We start from the raw sequence: 23,366 nt of genomic DNA on the forward strand, positions 1-23,366 counted from the left end.
CAGCCTCAGGGTACAAGGGGTCGTTGATGCTCACTAGGCAGCCTCAGGGTACAAGGGGTCGTTAATGCTCACTAGGCAGCCTCAGGGTACAAGGGGTCGCTAATGCTCACTAGGCAGCCTCAGGGTACAAGGGGTCGTTGATGCTCACTAGGCAGCCTCAGGGTACAAGGGGTCGTTGATGCTCACTAGGCAGCCTCAGGGAACAAGGGGTCGTTAATGCTCACTAGGCAGCCTCAGGGTACAAGGGGTCGTTGATGCTCACTAGGCAGCCTCAGGGTACAAGGGGTCGTTAATACTCACTATGCAGCCTCAGGGTACAAGGGGTCGTTGATGCTCACTAGGCAGCCTCAGGGTACAAAGGGTCGTTGATGCTCACTAGGCAGCCTCAGGGTACAAGGGGTCGTTGATGCTCACTAGGCAGCCTCAGGGTACAAGGGGTCGTTGATCCTCACTAGGCAGCCTCAGGGTACAAGGGGTCGTTAATACTCACTAGGCAGCCTCAGGGTACAAGGGGTCGTTGATGCTCACTAGACAGCCTCAGGGTACAAGGGGTCGTTGATGCTCACTAGGCAGCCTCAGGGTACAAGGGGTCGTTAATGCACACTAGGCAGCCTCAGGGTACAAGGGGTCGTTGATGCTCACTAGGCAGCCTCAGGGTACAAGGGGCCGTTAATGCTCACTAGGCAACCTCAGGGTACAAGGGGTCGTTAATGCTCACTAGGCAGCTTCAGGGTACAAGGGGTCGTTAATGCACACTAGGCAGCTTCAGGGTACAAGGGGTCGTTGATGCTCACTAGGCAGCCTCAGGGTACAAGGGGTCGTTAATGCTCACTAGGCAGCCTCAGGGTACAAGGGGTCGCTAATGCTCACTAGGCAGCCTCAGGGTCCAAGGGGTCGTTGATGCTCACTAGGCAGCCTCAGGGTACAAGGGGTCGTTGATGCTCACTAGGCAGCCTCAGGGTACAAGGGGTCGTTAATGCTCATTAGGCAGCCTCAGGGTACAAGGGGTCGTTGATGCTCACTAGGCAGCCTCAGGGTACAAGGGGTCGTTGATGCTCACTAGGCAGCCTCATGGTACAAGGGGTCGTTAATACTCACTATGCAGCCTCAGGGTACAAGGGGTCGTTGATGCTCACTAGGCAGCCTCAGGGTACAAGGGGTCGTTAATGCTCACTAGGCAGCCTCAGGGTACAAGGGGTCGTTGATGCTCACTAGGCAGCCTCAGGATACAAGGAGTCGTTAATACTCACTAGGCAGCCTCAGGGTACAAGGGGTCGTTGATGCTCACTAGACAGCCTCAGGGTACAAGGGGTCGTTAATGCTCACTAGGCAGCGTCAGGGTACAAAGAGTCGTTAATACTCACTAGGCAGCCTCAGGGTACAAGGGGTCGTTGATGCTCACTAGGCAGCCTCAGGGTACAAGGGGTCGTTGATGCTCACTAGGCAGCCTCAGGGTACAAGGGGTCGTTAATACTCACTAGGCAGCCTCAGGGTACAAGGGGTCGTTGATGCTCACTAGGCAGCCTCAGGGTACAAGGGGTCGTTGATGCTCGCTAGGCAGTCTCAGGGTTCAAGGAGTCGTTGAAGTTTCCTTCCCCTCGACACTATCCACACACAAGAAGAGTTTAATGCCACTTTCCTAATGACTCCCTCCACACAGGCACACACTTCACTCTGGGCTAAAGCCATCCTCGACCTAATTATTAGTACCAACCCCAACATCTCCAAGACGAAAGAGGATTAGGATCTTCCTTTGTCTTCGCATATTAGAGAGACTGGTTCTAATTATCTTCTCATGAAATTTCTTGGAAATTGCGTTCTTTCTTACTACCTCTCCGTCTTCTGCGTGAACTAGACGGGTTTGGGTCACTGCATGGTTCGAGAAAGTTGTCCCCGTGTCACATAACCTCAACCCTGTGTGCCTCAGTGCGCTCCAGCCACGTACTAAATCTTCATCAGAGCCAATAAGAGAGAGATATACTGTACCTCTATACCCTTAAGAGTTGGTACCAAGGAGCTCAGTTCACCGAAAAGAGCTGGGAACTGGAGATATACATAAGCTGGCACTTGTGGCTTAACACTCCTCGAAAGACCCAGGAGCTCAAGATCAACTGCTTTCTAAGAGGAATCAAGAAATGGAACTAAACCTGCAGTAAAAGAAGAAAATGTCAGAGTATAAAACTCTTAGATAAGCAAAAAACAGCGCCAAAACGCATTATTACATTCATAGAAGGGTACGCTAAACCCATAGGGTTCATAGAGCGTCTAGGATGATTGGAAGACTCTCAGGCTTGATTCAGTGAACCTCCACGGAGGAACTCGTCAAAACACGCACTACACTCTGTATGTATCCACTTTTCAAAGAAAAATTCTGAAAGAGATTAGCAAAAAAAAAAATTCTTATAAACAGTACAAACATAAATGCAATGATATAAATATTTTTTTAGATTTTTTACATGTATGCCGTAAATTTTTACTTGTTAATTAGAGAAGGGAAACTTGTTATTGATTTGTCAAAATACAAAACGTCATGAAAATAGGTTTTCTTTATTTTCTAGTTTTGTTTTCGTATTTATTTTAGTGGTTCAGTGCTCTACAGTCCTGTAAGATGAAAAAATATTTAAAATTTGTATCATCATAATTCGCTTAACTACCATTAAAGCACAACTTTGGAACAAAAAAAAAAGCTTGCCAGTTTACACACACACACACACACACACACACACACACACACACACACACACACACACACACACACACACACAGGCGGACCAGGAGCTGTGACTCGATCCCTGCAACCACAGCTACATGAGTACAACTATGTGAGTACACACACTCTAACAATACCACACTCACACTAAGCTTCCCCCTCCTCTCCCTGCAAAAAAAAAAATGACACGACGAAGAGGCAAGGATACTGGGGATGGCTTGGATGATAATGAATCATTGGCAGAAAGGATAAAGAGGACAATGAAACAAGAGTAAGAGAAAAGTTAGGTAAGTTTTTCAGCTCAATCGAGAAAGATATGTGCAGAGATGAAGAAGTGGGAGTTATAAGCTGTTGCTGCTGAAGAGGCAAAGCTGCAGAGCCTGGCAGATGAGCTGGAAGTGCTGAAGCTGAATATAGAGATGAGGACTGATAGGAGCAAGGTGTTGAATGTTGGGGGAAGAAGCCAAGAAGCCCCTTGCAAAAATATCAGGCCACCGACACGTCTGGGAGATGATAAGGGAAGCAACCAAGGAGATACTTAAATCATACCCTGAGAAATGGAGAGAAAATGAGAAAAGACAAGGGGAGGTCACTTATTACTCATGGGCTCCATGAGGTAGAAGGTAAGACCTACGATGAAAGAAGACAGGCGGAGGTAAAAGAGATTGAGAGCATCGAGGTAACAGGAGAGAACATGACCCAACTGAAAAATTTAAAGAGACTTGGGTGGTACTCTAGGTTGCACTTTTCCCTAATCAAGTTGATATTCAAAACAGAAATTGCATGAAACAAGAACCTGTAAGGGTAGACCATGGTTATAGGATTTCGCAAAATTTCAGCAAGTGTACCTCGAATGCGACAGAATATAAAAAGAATGGGAACTGAGACAGTAAGAGGGCACCAGAGGCAGAAAAGTATGATAGAGCAGGTACCAACGGACAGGGAAGTGCAGCCTCGGGGAAAACAAAAGACACAACTACTCACAGAACCACCCAAGTCATCCTCTCAACCCCTTCCCTCTCAGGAATACAGCTCTGGAAAGGAAGCTGAAGGTATGGTATACTAACACAAATGGAATAAAAAGTAAGTGATGAGTGGCAGGAAAGAATCACTGATGCATCCCTGGACATCATAGTACTCACTACTCACAGAGACAAAGTTCATGGGGTAAATAACAGATGGAATCTTTTCATCTAGATATCAGATCCTGACGAAAGGTAGGAAAAACAGAGGTAAAGGAGAATTTGCACTGCACATTAAAAACCAAGGTAGTTTTGAGGAGATGGGAGGACTTACCAGAAGTGAAGCGATGATTACATAGTAGGAACACCTCTAACCAGGGGTACAAAAGTGATGACAGTGCTGATATACAACCCACCACAGAACAGCAGGAGACCAAGACAAGAATGCAATGAGAGGAGATGAACGATGGTGCCACACTATCCGAGGTGGCCAGAAGGGCGCACATAAGCAGGGCAAAGTTATTCATCATGCGGGATTTCAACTACAAGGAGACAGACTGGGAAAATCTGGAGCCACATGGGGGACCGGAAACATGGAGACCGAAGATGCTGGAGAAGATGCTGGAAAGCTTTATGCACCAACATGTTAGGGACACAACTAGAGAGAGAGAGAGAGGAGAGAGAGATGATGAACCAGCAAGGCTGGACCTCGAATTCCCCTTGAGCAGTTCAAAGATAAGGGAAATAACACACGAAACTCCCCTCGTTGCTAGTGATGACGTGGTCCTGAGTTTCGAATACATAGAGCTAATAAAGATTGAAGCAGCACGAGACGGACGGGGAAAAAAATAAAGGAGACTACGTAAGTATGAGGTAATTCTTGCATGAGGTGCAGTGAGTGAGAGAGCTAGAGGGAAAGGCAGTATATGAAATGATGAAACACATGACCGTAAAATGCAGAGAGGCAGAAGAGAAGTTTGTGCCAAGAGGCAACAGCGCATTCAGCTAAGACACTGAGTGTCCGTAGTTCGATCCCCAGTAGGGGTGGGATACCTAACTGTTGCATATGTGTCTTACCTAACAACAGTAGTGGGAACACTGGGTGTGTTTCCTTAAGACACCTGCTGTCCCTATTCACCTAGCAGTCAGTAGGTACCTGAGAGTTAGGCGACTATTGTCTGTCGCATTCTGGGGACAAAATTACCCTAAGTTGCCCGAAATGCTTTGCAAAACAAGGGGCTTTCTATACATTATGTAAGTGATGTCAGATAGGCCTGTATAAGTTGTATCATATATTTCTAGAAATAAAGATTATTATTATTATTATTATTATTATTATTATTATTATTATAGTTAACTGGCATCTCGACGCTCTTAGCGTGGCAGGTCATCATCCGTCAAATGCAACACTTCATAACTGGTAAAATTTTCATCTGATTTTTTTAATCTTAGGTCTTATTCTACGCCGAAAAATGAGCATTTGCAAATGACAAGAATAAAGAATTTTCGTTTTGCAACATCCTGGCCGGACACCAGCACTTTTAATGTTTCAGGTCAGGTTATATAACTTTTATAAAACTTTGTTTTGGAGTTCTCAGAAGTCACATTTTTATGGCTGAATGACCCTTGTGGGTTTAGCGCTTAGTTTTTGATTTGTAATAATATATTTGTTATGTAGAGAGTAGAGGGCAAGGAGTTTTTCCGGGAACTATATATATATAGTATACATACGAATAGTACAAGTTATATACCGTATTTTTCAGTATATGGACTAATTCCCTTCTTTCTTTGACAAGAAAATGAAAAAAGAAAGACCTAAGTCCATAACAGAATATATATATATAATTACAGAAGATTTCTCGGCACAATCAATAATGAAATCAATAGTCAAATGGTATGAAAGAGGAGGTAGCAAATGCTATTGTTGGTGTGAATTTTAAAAGTATTTTGTAACCTAGAGCCTACCCTTGACCCTGACCTTGAGCATATTAGACACAGGGTGATTTTTCCAAGATTTTTGTGGGGAAAAAAAAAAGACGCGCCTTATATGCCGGAAAATGCGGTAGTTTACAGTACTGTAAACTACCGTCAATACTGCAACAGTATTGACACTCCAATGCATATTTTTGTTACAATGAGTTTTGAAGTTTATTTTGAAAAAAATAATTATATACCATTTATTTTCTCATATTATGTAACTCTAGATATAGCTGTTCCATGAAGGATTTTTCGTAACGTATAACGATTATAAAGACTGGAAAATTTGTTGCTAATCTTAAACTTAGGGAAGGAAATGTTGTAACTCTTCCTTAACCAAGTAAACGGCAACCGCTAAGATGGTAATTATCACACATATGTAAGACAGTTAACATCTGAAGACTTCCAGCTGGATCAGTGACTCTGACGCTGACACTGTCATTGACACTAGAACTGACACTGACATTGGCAGTGACACTGGCACTGACACTGGCACTAACAAATGATGCAGTGTCGTGTGAAGAAATGGCTCTCCATTGACTTATATAATTACATTATACCTTAAAGTATGGTAAGCAATTAGGTTCGATTAAAGGAAGGGAAGGATAGGCCCACTTCCTTGGATCAAGAGCAACTCACCGGCATCAAGGCATTATCTCCCTTGATTTTTAAAAAATGAGTATTTTTTTTATCAATTAGATGTCATATTTTTGCTAAGAATGACTGACAACCTTGATTACTGGAGGAGGGTAGCTGGGCATCGTCGAGATAGGGATGTGAACGGGATAGCGTGTTATACAGTGGCATTAACCAGATGAGAAAGATGAGTATGAGTCAGAAACATAAGGAGGATTGAAGGAGAAAACGGAAAGATGTCAAGACTCAACACCTGACCTTGAGCATATTAGACGCAGGGTGATTTTCCAAGATTTGTGTGGGAAAAAAGGCGCGCCTTATATGTCGGAAAATATGGTAGTTTACAGTACTGTAAACTACTGTAAACTACAGTACTGTAAACTACCGTCAATACTGCAGTAGTATTGACTCTCCAGTGCATATTTTTGTTGCAATAAGTTCTGAAGTTTATTTTGAAAAAAAAAAAAAATATTGTATATATATCAGACCAATGCCTTCATTCTAGCAGCAGACAGGAAGAGGAGTGAAAATGAGAGAAGCAGGAGATAATGAAGGATAAATAAGAGCCACAAAGCTACATCAGATAACGAGTGAAAGAATTATGTGACATACCTAGTAGTGGTGCTTCCATACTCCCTCGGCAAGGAGGCAGGAGGAGCTGCAATAACAGGGCGTAGATGAGCGTGTTCATCTACAGGTGTGACAGGAGACGATGAGCTGACTGGCTTCTCCCGTGCATAGGTCCTCTCCGCCTCCTATGGACGACGATTTTCACATTAAATGACTTGACAAATATTAAACTGACATAAATTGATGCAAAGTGGTTGAGAGTAAGAAATAATTTAATGCTATGGAAAAAATGTAATAATCAAAAACACAAACATAACGCTCAGCATGGATTAAGCTATAAAAAGCTCTGTATATGATGAAATATTGCACAATTTTTTTAATAATTCACGTTAAGCGCTAAACTCATGTGGGTCAATCAGCGTAAGACGTGGTGGAGGCTTGATCCTCCGTCTGCTGAGCGCCAGACAGACGCGCTTCCTATATGTATTGACCTAGATGTTCCAAATATCGCACAGAGTTTTACAAAGACAAGCTACTCTAAACCATATCCTACCGCCACTTCCTACACGTGCACTCCTCACCCCTCCCAATGCAAGACTAGACTAGACTCTCAGCTAAGGAAACGTGAGTGGGAAGTGGTGATAGGATAATAGTGAGAAGAGAGCAAGAGCTCTAGAGAGCAAGAGCCGGGACTAAACTTTATTGCTGATCACTATGTCGCAAGGTTGCAACTCTTAGCAACCATAGCAAGAATCTTCCTTACAACTGCTCCTCAGCCCACTCCCTAACTCTTTTCCCCGTACTCCTCCAACCCTCTACATCCCTCTTTTCCCCGTACTTCCCCAACCTACCCATCTACTCCCCGTACTCCCCAACCTACCCATCTACTTCCCGTACTCGACAACCTACTCAACTACACCCACGATTCTGACCACTTCCAGCGCAAGAAAGGCAACCCCAACTACACTTCACTCTTACTGCCAAACCTCACTCACCTATTCCCCTTTCCCCAACATCATGACCCATGGGAAAGAACCAGTAGATCAGGAACCTGAGAACCAGAACACAGTAACAGAAATGAAACTGAAAGAATGTACACCAGTGAAGATGGAATAACAAATAAGTCATGAATGGCATAAACGTTTAGTGGAGGCACCCCGCAGAAAAAGCCCAGAGGGATAACAGTTGTGATTTTCCCAGCAGGATATTAGATTATAAGAAACAAAAGGAACAGATGTGTAGTACTACTACCAATCAGAAAGAGGTGGAGTTTAAAGGAGATTGAAATAAACAGAGAAATAAAAGGACTACATTTTAGTCACACTCAAGCTTGAGTGGTCCCAAGGTGGTGATAGCAGTATCATACAATCCTCCATGAAACCGCAGGAGACTAAGAGAAGAATACAGTGACAATAGAGCGGTGATAGATATAACAGAGGAAGTGACCAGAGAAGTCCACGAATAATGCAAAGGTGCTGATTATGGAAGACTAACCACAAGGAATTAGACAAGGAGAACCTGGTGCCACAAAGAAGACCAGAAACACGGAGGACTAAGATGCTAGATGTGATAATGGAGAACTTCATGCACCCACAGTTCAGGGATAGAGATAGGGATAGAGAGAGATAGAGAGACGGGAGAGAGAGAGAGAGACGGGAGAGAGATAGAGACGGGAGAAGATGAACCAACAAGGCTGAACATTGCCTTTACCCTGAGCAATTCTGACTCAGTATGAAAGAATCCTTTGTGCTAGTGACTAAATGCTCCGCAGTTTTCAATGCTTTGTGGAAGCAAAATTGGAGACAGAAAGAATCGGTATGGAAGGAATAGAGAAACCAAATTTTTAAAAAGAAGACTACAGAAGCATGAGGCAATTCCTTAATGAGGTGCAGTACGAAAGGAAATTTACGAAGGAATTCAGTGAATGAGATGGAGTATGTAGCTGGAAAGTACCGAAAGGCAGAGGAGAAATTCGTACCCACGAGCAAAAAAAGCAATGGAAAGAACAGAGTGAGCCAATAATTTACACAGTGAAGCAGAGGCGCAAAAGCTGAAAATGAATGAATATGGACAAAAATATAGAAGGCAAAGAATGCAGGAAAACAAGGATCTGAGCTGAAGAACCAGAAACGAAAATACATGGGAAAGAAGTAAACCTAAAAGACAATTTGAGAATAACAGAGAAAATAATAAACTGCTTCAAGGAAAACTCAAGGTTCTCCCTGAAGCTGTTTGAAAATTTTCTCCTACCACCCCTATATATTCCATGTATGCTTTATTTAAAAACAAAATACATTGACAAAATGCATTGAGAAAAATACAATAGAGAGTAAAACAACATAATTAACAACTCAGAGCTACATCTCGAATACTTCGTCCAGTTCTTCGGCAGTGGGCCGCGTGCACAGAATGTTGCAAGCATTTCGTCTCTGGATCTCAACACTGAGTCTCTGCAAGAGGAAGCTGGCCGCCCTGTGGTCCTTGATTTCTATGATGAGTTTTCATCCAGTTCTTTGAGGAACTTTAGAGCAAACTTTCCCCACGCTCCAAAGGTCTCCGACCCTATTGGGATATATGTAATATATATATATATATATATATATATATATATATATATATATATATATATATATATATATATATATATATATATATATACGCAGATATACGACCTTAACAATGTAAGACAAGACACGTCAGTTCCTGTAATCACCCACCGGGGTGGGCTGATGCCAACACTTCAGTTATAGAAGGAAACATAAATGAATTTTCTCTCTTCAAACACGACAGGAACTTCGTATATAACTCAAATTATGGATTATACAAGCTCGATAGCTATTTAGTAGAGTCTCCTGTTCACAATCTTAAACAACAATGCTACATAAAACCACAGGATTGCTCATTATGCTAGATGGCTTTGTGATTAGTGGTACTCAACCAGTGTCTAAGCACCAAATTCATGCTACGTTTCTCATGTATGGTAGCATAAAATATAACTAGTTTAGCTGTTACTGTACCATAAATGGACAAGTACACAAGATTAAGTTATAGCATAGATAGTGGGGTTAAAGAATATTCGAAGAAAAAATTTGGATCATAGAAATATTATCGGAAAGGTATAGAAGATACCCAAATAAGGAATATTAATCTATACTAAGAAAACTGGTAGACAATGTTTAGGAATATTTGAAGAAATATTCCTAGGTACCCCTGGGAATATCTGGAAGCCCAGACCACAGCATTTAAATGAACAAAAGACTACATTAATTTCTTTTCTTTTATCAGTTAAGGGGTTACACAGAATAATAGCAACCCATATGTATATTATCCACTGTGAAACGTATTTTCTCAAGTCATGACTTGTTATAGGAGTCTAGAAGAAGCTTGGGGCTGGCTATTGTATCTTCTAATTTCTTATTCCTTGACTGCTGAAAACCCAGAGGCCATCTACTGCCTCCAGGAAGGGCAGATGACACACTGACCGGATGGCACACAGACCGGATGGCACACAGACTGAATGGCGCACAGACCGGATGGCACACAGACCGGATGGCACACAGACCGTTGCCTCACATTCAGAGAGACTGCGGCTGGTGTCAACCTGCGCTGCGCTACTCTGAGAAAAAACTTCTCTTCTGTCCTTCCGTTGCTGCCTTGCAACACTGCATAGCTCCTGATGAAGCATTGAGAAGTGTGAAAGTACTTGAGCTGAAGATTTCCACCCCCTCTCTGTAGCTTGTCTTATATATATAAATATATATATATATATATATATATATATATATATATATATATATATATATATATATATATATATATATATATATATGTATATATATATAAAGAGAGAGATAGAGAGAGAGAGAGAGAGAAGTATTGAATGCCTATCTTGAAGGGCAGCTCAGCTTACTCTACACCAACAAATAGAATCTCGACGAATTTTTGTAACACAGGCAAAGCAAAACGTACTGTACAACACACCAAGACATTAACATCCATATTTTACCTTGAGTTATGTTCAGACGAACAGCGCTGTATGACCCTTGTGGGTTTAGAACTTAGTTATTATTGTAATATGTTCAGATGAGATATCCTTGTTACCCACCATTTGAAGTATAATAATAAACGTCGTGAGTGTGGAGCGTTAAGTCCACTCCTCAAAGTTCTTTCTCGTGTTCAACAACATTATTACAGTATAATGGTGAAATACTTAAAAATGCGAGTCTCTACATACGATAGAGAAAATTGTCGTAAGATGAAGTTACCTGTCAGATAACTGTGCGGGATTGTCCATCAACCGGCCTCCCACGCTCCCGTGATATCAATCATTCTTTTAAACTTTTTGTGCGGGTTTGTGAGGGACTAAATTTCCAGAACTCAGTAGGTGATATTAAAATAATCCGTGCGTAGAATAAAGGAATGCATCAGAAAAAGTCACATTACATATTATGGCCAACAAGTGAAATGAATTGGAGTATCGATTGGATATGCTAAGAACCACAGAAGGTACACAAATTGAGCAGACAACCCTGAAGGTATGTGATCAGTCATTTGAAGAAAACTGCATTTTTTCTATAAGTTACTGTTTCGTTGTAAAGAAACCTCGTGGTCAAGTCTTTAAGTTAGAGAATGCGTGTGTGATCTAGTAATTTAGTGAAGGAGTTAACGAATGAATGATTTAAGCATATCAATGAGCGAGTGAGAAAAGAAGTGGGTGAGTGTTTTTTGTGAATCACTTAAAGTATGGTGTAGTGAGTGAATGAGAGTTAATTAGTGAGTGACTAAATTATATATATATATATATATATATATATATATATATATATATATATATATATATATATATATATATATATATATATATATATATATATATATAGCCTCTATAGCTGGAATGGGGACCCTCATCCTCAGAGAAGACAATAAACGTACCTCAGGGAAAACTCAAGGTTCTCCCCGGAGCTGTTTGAATATTTTCTTCTCCTACCACCCCCTATATATTTTTTATTCTAAGTGAACATTTATTAATAAACAAAATACATTTACAGAAAAAAACATAAACATGAATACAATGGCACAATGTATCAAAGATGATGAATTTCCTCCAGCTCCTCCGAGGCTGGACGTGAGCCAAGTATGCAGCATATATATATATATGCATATATATGTATATATATATATATACATATATATATATATATATATAAATATATATATATATATATATATATATATATATATAGATATATATATATATACATATATATATATATATATATATATTAATGTGTGACGGAGTAAACGAGTGCGCTTTAAGACTAACTACGTGAAGTTTCAAAATACAAAAGAGGTGTTTGAGCAAGGGAATAATCGTGTGTGAGGAAGCGAGTGAGAAGATAAACCAGTGAGTTTGTGTGTGAGCAAGTAAGCAAACAAACAAGTAAGTTAGCAGGTGAGGAACCGATATACAAAGTTCTTCATGAATAATTAGCAGACGAACAGGTAAATAATTTTTTGGATCTCTTTGTCGTGATTAATAAATTCATTTTTTTTTTTTTGGTATGAATTAGGCCGTATCTTAAGGCTGACCTAAATTTTGTCTTACTCTCAGTGTGTCCACCCCAACAACAGTGCGCTGAGTAAAATTATCTTCGACTTCAGCTGAGGTGGAAATCCCCGAGCGACATCTGCTCATGTGGTTGAACAGAAACTTGGAGGATCCTCACCTTCACCTTTGAGGATCAAGCTGGCGTTATTAACTTTTTCGTTATTGTGTTCCTCTTAAAGAAAAAATATTAGATTTCTTTGTGTGTTTTTTAATATAGTTTTAGCTGTGCTCTCTTCTTTTGGTGGAATAAGTGAATATGATTTTCAACATCTTTGAATCTTTATCATTTTGCTTATTTGATGAGTCTTGTTCTTATCCAGACCAGAGCTTTGGTGAGATGGGTAAGGAAGAAGGATGGGTAAGGTTAGAAATTTTGGAAAAGGGTTGGAGGGGGGGGAGAGGTAGGATATAAAAGGTAAGTGGCCCAACCACTTTGGTGTAATTTAAAAAGTGTACGTGAAATGATAAGATATTCTTTAAGGGGTATAAGACTAATATACCCCTTAAAGAATATCTTATCATTTCACGTACACTTTTTTTTATTTTATTCGGAATCCGATCACAGGCGTATTTCTTTCAAGACGTTATTCGCAAGTGCTGGTGTCCCATCGTCAACACATTCCAACATTCTTGGAAGACATCCAATAACTTTCATAAGCATCTTCTACCTGGCTTCAGATATTCATCAACGGTGTATCAGGTGGTGAATGATACTCATGACACTCATGACACCCCATGGCATCCATGACACTCGTAGAGTGTCATAGAAATGTGTCGTCGTAAAACTGTCAATGTTATGAGTAAAATACGTCATATTTTTCCCCATTAATCATACTAAATATACCTAAGCGTAAGTCATCTGGATAATAATACAGACAGGATAGTGCCGAAAAACGTTTAGTTCTTGTAGGATTATGTTTGTCAGTATACTAAATCACGTCAAAATATATCGCTGGAATCCATGTTAAAAGTGGGAAATGGTTATTTTGATCAGCTAACTTTCAGTGCTGTGAGTTTTGCCGAAGTCAAGGTTTGTGTTGTTACTGGATTACATAAGTCCTCCCAGTTTGCTAATTTTATTAAATTTGTAATTCTGATTTCCATTAATTATCTAAAGAATATCTCTGCTGATCAGCTTCAGACTATTAACGACGATGCTTATGCTAAGAGGGATGTTACCTTAAAAGTTTAAATTGCGTAGGTGACATTTTCCTACTATATAAATATAAATGAAATCATCAGGTAACTTGAAAATGCATCTTCAGACTCTCAACGTTAGTCTGACTTACGAAAGATTCGTTACTTCTGTGATCATCGTAGCATGAAATTTATTAATTTCCTAATAAAAAAAAATTGAAGTGTCATACTCATTTAGACAAACAAAAAATTTAACCTTCGACCTAAAGAATTACAAAAAGATTTTTTAAAACATCACCAACGTCACTGTTTACGCAATTCTCATTAGACTTTCAAGTGACATTAATATTTTTATCTAACAGCCTACAACGACAAATAATAATAATAATAATAATAATAATAATATAGTGATTTGAATAAAAATACAAACATTTTACTAATGCTGTGATCTAAGTGTCTTTTAACAGGACAACTGGTATGATTGTCATTAAGATCGGTCTATTTATGTGAGTGTCATTAAAATCAGTCTACCTGTATGAATGTCATTACGATCAGTCTACCTGTATGAATGTCATTAAGATCAGTCTAACTGTATTAATGTCATTACGATCAGTCTACCTGTATCAATCGCATGTAGATCAGTCTACTTGTATGAATGTTGTTAAAATCAGTCTACCTGTATGAATATTGTTAAGATCAGTCTACTTGTATGAACGTCATTAAGATCAATCTAATTATTTCCACATCAAATACTGGAGAACAAACTTGCTGAAAATAATCGAAAAGGTCCCTGATTTAGTCTCTCTTGACTCTAATATTTGTCAGGTTAATTCTATGGGACTCCCCTACAAGAATCGCTCAGTAACTGCCTTATATTGCAGGAAACAGTAGGAAAAAATCGAAAATTATCATCAGTTTCGATTAAAAATTTGATGATCTACAAATTATAGCTAAAAAATTTTTATCAGAAAATGTCTGCAACTTGATACCTTTAGCCTTGCCTGAGAGAATTTCATCAACTATCTGTTGTTGTCTTGCAACACTGCATAGCTCTTGACGAAGCACGAGAAATTTGTAGGTTGTGCATCCTCTATCCCTTGTTAAAGTTGTCATACGTTTTATTTAGGAAAATCTGGCAAATCTCTTGAGAACAGAATTAAGCAACATATTTAATATCTAATGGACAAGAGTCCAGTGCTTTGTTCATTCATGTAAGGGATGCAGGCCACTGTGTAGACTGGACTAGTGCTAAGAAATTATTTCTCTGTATTTCTACAATTCTATGTATTATTGAGAAATCAACTCTTGTCAAACATGATGTACAACATATTTCAAATTTGTGTTCTGGAGCGCATAAACTTCATAGTCTTATACTCCAGAATATTGTTCACAATCTAAAAGTTAAAAATATTTTTTCACAAAAATTCAGGTGAACTAATTTAACTTGATGTTAGACAAATGTATGCATGAGTTAGGCTTGTACAGGACAAATCTGTGAGGTGTTTTCACCTTCTCAGAGTGAGGTGTCACCTCAGGGTTTAACACTTAAAATATATTTCTCTGGGCTCTTCTTCATATTACTCTGAAGATATGTATGTAAGCACTTGAAAGCACTCAGATTTTATTTCCAATTTTCAAATTGTAATTTTAATGTTAAAAACAACTTAGATTTAGTTGTTAAATTAAGTTCTTTGACTGACTTAAATGATTTAATCATGGTTAGTTTTGATGTTATTTCCTTGATTACAAAAGTTCCAGTTGATGATTTATTAAGTTTCTTATCTGAAGAACTTGTTAATTACGATTTACCATTTCCAGTTCCTACTATCATTAAGCTTATTAAACTTTGCATTGTTGATGCAAAATTTTTATTTAATGATAAATTTTATACTCAGAAGTTTGGTATGGCAATAGGAAATCCTCTTTCACCTGTTCTTAGTGACCTATGCATGGAATTTTTTGAAACAAGACTGCTTAACACAATCCTCCCTAATAGAGCTAAATGGTTCAGATATGTTGATGATATTTTGTGACTTATGCCTAAGAATGTAGACATAAATCATTTCTTTGTTAAATTAAATAGTTTAGCCCATTCTATAAACTTTACTGTTGAGTTTGAGGAAAATAACTCATTGCCTTTTCTAGATGTTATAATTATTAATGGTAATAATTAATTCAAATTTAAAATTTACAGAAAACCTATAAATAACTGTTCCTATGTACACTGTTATTCTTCACATCAAGATAGAGTTAAACTGTTTGCTTTCTCATCAATGTTTTTGAGAGCTTTGTGTATTTGTATTCCAGAGTTCATAGATGAAGAAATATCCAAAATTTATGAAATAGCTAATGATCTGAAATACCCAAGAAACGTAATTGATAAATCTTTTAAAATTGCTGGAAATACTTTTTACATTCCAAAAAGGGACAACAGACCTTATTCAACTAAAAGTATGTTGGTTCTCCCTTACCATGAAAACTTGGGTGATATGCCTTCTCTTCTTAAGACTTTTAATGTCAAAGTTGTATTTAAAAATCTTGATACAGTAAGAAAAAACTTTTGATAAAGAATTTCCCCCAAAATGCTGTCGGATATGTCTATAAGATTCCTTGTAAAATTTGCGATAAAGTTTATTGCGGTCAAACTGGTAAAAGTGTCGAACTAAAATTAAAACAACATAAACATAACATTAGAATTGGACAAGATTCCATTGCTCTATTTATTAATGCGAGAGATTTTTATCATCGAATTGATTTTCAAACAGTTGAGAAAGTTGTATCAAACAAGTCCATGGTCGACAGGAATATAATTGAATCTTGTTTCATAAAAAGCAGTTTTGAAAATAGTATGAATATTTCCTTTGGTTATAAATTAGATTCATTTATAATCAATAAAATTTGGGAAGAATTTAATAATACATTGGACAAATAATAAATCTTAATCCTTGGGTAGAGTAATTGGCTTGAACAAATATTTTGTAAGTGGGATGTCGTGAAGGACCTGTCTAGTTGGGCTAGCGGGCCTGTTGCAGTGTTCCTCCTTTCTTATGAGTCGGGTGTCGTCGCGCGTCAGGTGTTCCTTTGTTGTGTGATTTGATGGTGATTGGTTGTCTCGACCCTTTATATTCCTTCCTTTGATGTATTGTCTTTATAGTTCCCTGATAATGTGAGAAGTCACGAAAACGCTTGGAATTTGCTGTCCTTTCACAGTGGTTGTTTTGCGTATTCTGATATCACCTGTTTATTGTGATCTTATTGCATATATATATATATATATATATATATATATATATATATATATATATATATATATATATATATGTCGTGCCGAATATGTAAAACTGGTCAGTTAGCAAGAACTCATTTAAAATTAAGTCCTTTCTAAAATTTTCTCTTATACGTCTAAAGGTATATTTTTTTCATTAATGTTAATGTAAAAATTTTTAATTTTGCACCAAAAGAATCTTAGAAAACTTACCTAACCTTATTATAACAAGCGCAATTTGTTTTAGCCTAATCCAACTAAGTATATTTTAAATACGTTTACAATAATTTAATACTAAACAAACACAATGAAATATATTTTTTTCGTTAGGTTTAGAATGATTTTGGCGAAATTATTGCATACACAAATTTTCACTTGTCCTATATGGCAAGACTAGCGTTGCTATTTAAGTCAAGATCGCAAGTTCTGCCTATTCGGCACGACATATATATATATATATATATATATATATATATATATATATATATATATATATATATATATATATATATATATATGTGTGTGTGTGTGTGTGTGTGTGTGTGTGTGCGATTTCGTGCCTGCGTGCGCTTGCATAAGAGTATGAAGACATACATGCTCGTACATATATGTTCACATATTAAAATGATACGTATAAATATGCACACGTATCCTGCCATAGAAGACGTATATATTGCACACATACTGAACATACAAGAATACATATGCACAACCATACGTTCAAAAAGCGTACATTCATGCATGCATACATACTCCATTCATATACACAGTCATACATCCGCGTATGGTTTCATGCACAAAAGTTTACATAAATTTAAACATTTATATAACAATGCATATGCACACACACAAACGCACATACGCACATGCCTACACACACAAAAATGCACACACACATTCACATATACTAAGCTCCAGGACATTTTTCCACCCAATGATCGTGAAGAACTGACTAGCCCTTATAACACAGACTAAGGCAGAGTTGAGCAGTTCCTTGTCTGCTACAGCAGTGGAAGTTATTGGTTCTGGCAAAACTCAAACAGTGAAGAAATGGGAAACTAAAAGGACAAACAGGGAGGCAGAGCTCATTTTTTTTTTATTTGCTAATGTCCTGAAAATGCTATGATTTTTCTCCTTATTGCTATTTTTGCTTTGCCTGTGTTCTTTTAAACACACCTACCATCTTCCACCGAGGTAACTTGACCGAAAAATGAAGAAACTCTTTCACCGTCACTCACTCCATCACCGTCTTGCTAGAGGCGTGCCGACATTACAGCTCAGATGACCCTCCAAATTGCAATATCCACACCAGTCCTTCATCGTGCAGGCACTGTAACTTCCTTCTGTAGGACTCAAGTCCAGCTATCTAGTTTCTTTGAATCCCTTCCTAAATGTTACCTTGCTCACACTCCAAGAGCACAAGTCATCTGGACCGCTTGCCTCCTCTCCTAACATGCTGATAAACTTGTTGGATGTTCAAGCCCCTCGCATACCAAACCTTCTTTACTCCGTCCTGGCCTTTCCTAGGACGACCCCTACTCCGCCTTCCCTACAGATTCATACACCCTCCAAGTTATCTTATTTTCTTCCATCCTTTCTAAACGTCAGAATCACTTTAATAACATCTCAGCCCTGTAGGTAATGTTGCTTTATACATTGTATTCAATAGATATTTCCATTGTATGTGAGAATTATCATTAAAGGTATTTTATTGTCATTCTACTGGGATGATGATAACCAACTTTAATAATAATTTTATTGTACACTTGTAATATTCTTGGTATTTGCATTCATTTGTGTTATGTACATATTACCTTCATCATTTTTTTTAAGAGGCAAGAGTTTGTAAAAATCATTTATTTAGTATATTATGCTTTCTTAATATTGTACCTTTAAATCAAGAGTAAGTTGAAGTATTGTTACAATGCTTTAACAAGCAATTAGTGTTATGCAGCCGCTCACCGGCAGGTTCGTTAACGAGAAGTGGAATTTTGCAGTTTCACAAAGGCAGACAGGTGCTGTGAACCCGTCACACAGTTAGCGACTAACTTTCATAGGCAGCACACTCACGTTGTTCCTACATCCATACAACTAGAGAATTCCGACATATTTACTATTTCTCTACATTATTCTGTTTTAGACGTTATCAGTCGCCCTGCTGAAGAACTATTGATTCTCACAGCTCAGAGAGAGGATGTAGGGATTTCTTCTGGATTAGAAAACCGAGTGTTTCAACACTTAAAAAAAACCACTCGCCTGCATAGGCGTAGTTATTGGTAGACTTGCTGGACATAGTGTAAAATTATCTCTAGTGTCAGTCTCGGTGCATCTGATATGTCTATATCCTTAGCTGATGTTTATTGTGGATTCAGTTTTGTTGAACGTCATGTATGAGTATTAAAGGAATCTGTATTGACAGTTCACGTGTGATAAAGGACACTATAAATTTGTGTTAAAATGGATGTATCATTACTATTATCATCATGGAAAGCGCTAAACCAGCAGGGGTTATACAATACCTGTGGGGGGGGTGGAATGGAAATGGAAAGGATTCAGGCTTAATTCTACGAATTGGAGCACAGATCCAATTCCCTATATCAAGAGCCCTTCAACAGCATCAAGGAACCTCCCTTGAGAGGTAAAATTGACGTAAAGGATTTACAACCTCATGTGTCCATGTGTACTCAGTCTGGGGAGACAGTCTTGTAAGATTATGAACTTAGCCTCTAGAAATGTACTAGTGATTGGTGAACATTTAGTACCATCATGTTTGCGCATATATTGTCTTGTGCTGTATTACTGTATAAAGTATTATTTTCCAATAGTGATAATTGCTACTTTATAATCATTAAGTTGTAATGAAACATGAGACATGTTTCACGTTTTATTATGTTTTGGTAAGAACGCATTGAGATACCTGGTACTTCCTGGAAAAAGCATAACTTGCTAAGTTCTATTTGTTATACCAAACCCTGAAATTTATATTATTAATGTGTATAATTTTTTACTGAAATCTCCGTTCATCCTGTTTTGACGAAATTTATAAGTTCAGGATTAAACCTAAGCTGATGATAACTGGACAGCGCTGTATGACCCTTGTAGGTTCAGCGCTGAGTTATAATAATAATGCTGATAACTCGAAAACTACCTTCAAAAATTTAACTTTAGGTATTCTTGGGTGAACACCTAAATTAGAAAAATATATTTGCTCAACGAAATCACAGGCAGGTATTAAACCGGATGGAAAATCATCTTTTCTGGTAACGTGAGAAGATACTGATAACTGTCAGCAAATATCCTTCACTCTAGTTACTAAAAACGTATTAGTTGTCTCCTTGGTCTTTCTTTTTATCATGTGTTCAGGGTGTGCTTTTATTTAAACCTGGGTTTTAAAAAAAGCAGACCCTGAACATATGAGAGAAAGAAAGACCAAGGCGACAAATATTCTTGTTAACAGCTATAACGATCAGAGGAGATATAAGCTTGGTGACAAAATCACATTCAACATTATTACCTGGAGTTTACCTGGATAGAGTTCCGGGGGTCAACGCCCCCGCGGCCCGGTCTGAGAAATATGCACAATATTTACTAATGTTCACAGTTTCCACCAACAGGAAGTTGATACACCTCAACTGTGGCATTAGTATGTCACGGAAAGGTGCTCAGCTCGCAACTGCGTTGCTGATGATGCAGATGTTTTTTCTTCACATGCTGTGGTCTGGGCACGGAAATTAATATATTTTTTTTTTACCAGACAGGTCACTAAAACTTGTTGATATTACAAAATTTTTACATCTCTGGGTGCTGATGTTTTTGATGCTCCAATGTGATCAGAAAACAGAAAAAATGAAATCTTCTTTATTCTGTGAAATTCTGGCAAACATTTTAAGTTCTCGAAAAGAAGCATTGACTATAATTGAAGAATTCACTCCTTAAATACATAAAATAAATAAAATAGTGTCAAAGGCAATTACTTGTGGTCCTCAGCGTTTTATGTTGGAAAAGGGGAAGCTAAAGCTGGTGAGCAGCTTGCATGTGAAGACTCTGCTGTGGTACACGTTTTTAGCAAAATTTAAAAAAAGCCCTCTGATGGTAAAGCCTCGACAAATTCATTAACACTCATGGTCCCATGAACGGACAATAAATGACAATGATAACAAGTACAGGGGAGGCGACTTGATACTGGTGAGGCAGGGAAAGGTGCTCTTGATTCAGTAAAAAGAACAAAAAGGCAGTGCCATGACTGGAACTAGACACAAATAACACGCACATAGGAGATAGAACCTTCGCTCTCTAATGTGGAAGTCCGACGGTAAGTGGATTCTTGCGCAGAGACGATTCGCCTGACTAACAATTATATATGTTTTTGGATATAATGGTAAGTTATATAAATGCAGTAAACATTCTCGTCCGAATTTTTTTAGAATTTTAGTGTCATAAATAAACGGTACTTGTGGAATGATCAAAATGCATTCCTGGCCGTATTTCCTAAACAAAAAATCCCGAAGAATTTCACACTCGGCGATATTAAGTTACTCTCATAGGCCTTGGGGCATCACTTCTGATCTAGAATCTAATTTATAACGTATATCAAATTTGGAAGTTAAAAATCATATTTTTTGTTAATCAAGCTGATAAACAGAAATGTCCGTCCATTGATTCCTCACAGGTAAGTCATAAAATTATAAATCTAATGGAGTTTGTCTCATTTTGTAATTCTTATTTTGCCTGGCTCGTTGATTATCTAAAAATTTAGCACAGTAGATGTATGATGAAGTAGAAAATAACAAGGCAAAGCAGTGATACATATAGAAGAGTAAAGTAGTTCACATGGGCCCCTTTTTATGTCTCATTCATATTTTCTTAAACTATATAAAATCTCAAGGCGAAGAGGAAATAAAAACTCATTCCTGGGTGAATTGGAATGTATTGTTGAGGGAGAGGGATTAACAAGAAAGGAATTTGCAACTTTCCACTCTTAAGTTCCATAGGTATACCGAAGGGAAGATCAATGTCCTCTCACTTGGGCCAGCTTGCTTGACAGCCTAGAAGTAAGCATGGTGTGCTGTCCTCTGAGTGGCTGGTCATTGGTCTCGAGTAAAAGAGGACATGCAGCAATGGTTGTTCATCATTTTTTATACTGCAGCTCGTGTTCAAGCCAACTAAAGTAACAATCTTTCAAAAGGCTTATGAGAACTAATTACTCACGAAGCTGGAATCTCACTTCGTATAATTAATTTAATGGATTGCGAATATATATATATATATATATATATATATATATATATATATATATATATATATATATATATATATATATATATATATATATATATATATATATATGCGCAATAAGATCACAGTAAACAGGTGAGTTCAGAATATGCAAAACAGCCACTGTGAAAGAATAGAGAAATTCCAAGCGCTTTCGTGACTTGATAATGTGAGTAGTCACGAAAGCGCTTGGAATTTCTCTATTCTTTCACGGTGATTGTTTTGCACACACACACACACACACACACATATATATATATATATATATATATATATATATATATATATATATATATATATATATATATATATATATATATATATATGTAATGTGTGTGTGTGTGTGTGTGTGTTTTAACATTTGGAAACGTGTAAAAAAAACTTTGATCTATGTTTCTTTTTTTTTTTTTGTTATATTTGAAAATATGTAAAAAAACGTAGATCTACTACTGGAGCACTACGCATGTAAACATAGATCTGTTTGGACAGTTTAAGGGTTAAAGATATATTTTATTCATTAATGTTGATGTAAAAATTTATAATTTTGCACCAAAAGAATCTTAGAAAACTTACCTAACCTTATTATAACAAGAACAATTTATTTTAGCCTAACCCAACTGAATATATTTTAGATTTGTTTACAATAATTTAATACTAAGCAAACACAGTGAAATATATTTTTTTTTCGTTAGGTTCAGAATGATTTTGGCGAAATTATTGCATACACAAATTTTCGCTTTTCCTATAAGGCAAGATGAACGTTGCTATTTAAGCTAAGATCGCAAGTTATGCTTATTCGGCACGATACATGTATATATATATATATATAATGTCGTGATGAATATGTAAAACTGGTCAATTAGCAAGAACTTATTTATAATTAAATTCTTTCTAAAATTTTCTCTTATACGTTTAAAGATATATTTTTTCATTAATGTGTACATTTTAGAACAATTATTAAAGTAAGCATTTCGCTACTCCTAGCGAAATGTTTTCAATAATATATGCCCAGAACTATAGACAAACAAACGTCCTTTTCCTCAGTTTGTCGGCATCACTACACCGTAAATAACCTGAAGCAGCAGCAGTACAAGCCAAGTCTTCTGTTACAACAAGAATTGATAAAGCAACAATATCATCGTCACTGAAACATCTGCAGCAGCAATAGCATAGTTAATGACACCAGCAGCAACAAACTATAAACAATAACCGCCTCAACAGCATAAA

At 37.6% G+C, this 23,366-nt stretch overlaps 1 protein-coding gene across 1 annotated transcript in view; it reads right to left on the reverse strand.

The window, feature by feature from the left end:
• Positions 1 to 23,366, reverse strand: part of LOC128687703 (neural cell adhesion molecule 2) — a 200,360-nt gene that overhangs the window by 120,299 nt on the left and 56,695 nt on the right. Inside the window, exon 2 of the mRNA XM_070083958.1 lies at positions 6,898 to 7,040. Within this exon, the coding sequence (XP_069940059.1) occupies positions 6,898 to 6,976 (79 nt within the window). The 5' untranslated portion in view covers positions 6,977 to 7,040. The remainder of the gene's footprint in view (positions 1 to 6,897; positions 7,041 to 23,366) is intronic.

The sequence above is a fragment of the Cherax quadricarinatus genome, chromosome 11, assembly GCF_038502225.1.
Source record: "Cherax quadricarinatus isolate ZL_2023a chromosome 11, ASM3850222v1, whole genome shotgun sequence".
NCBI lineage: Eukaryota > Metazoa > Arthropoda > Malacostraca > Decapoda > Parastacidae > Cherax > Cherax quadricarinatus.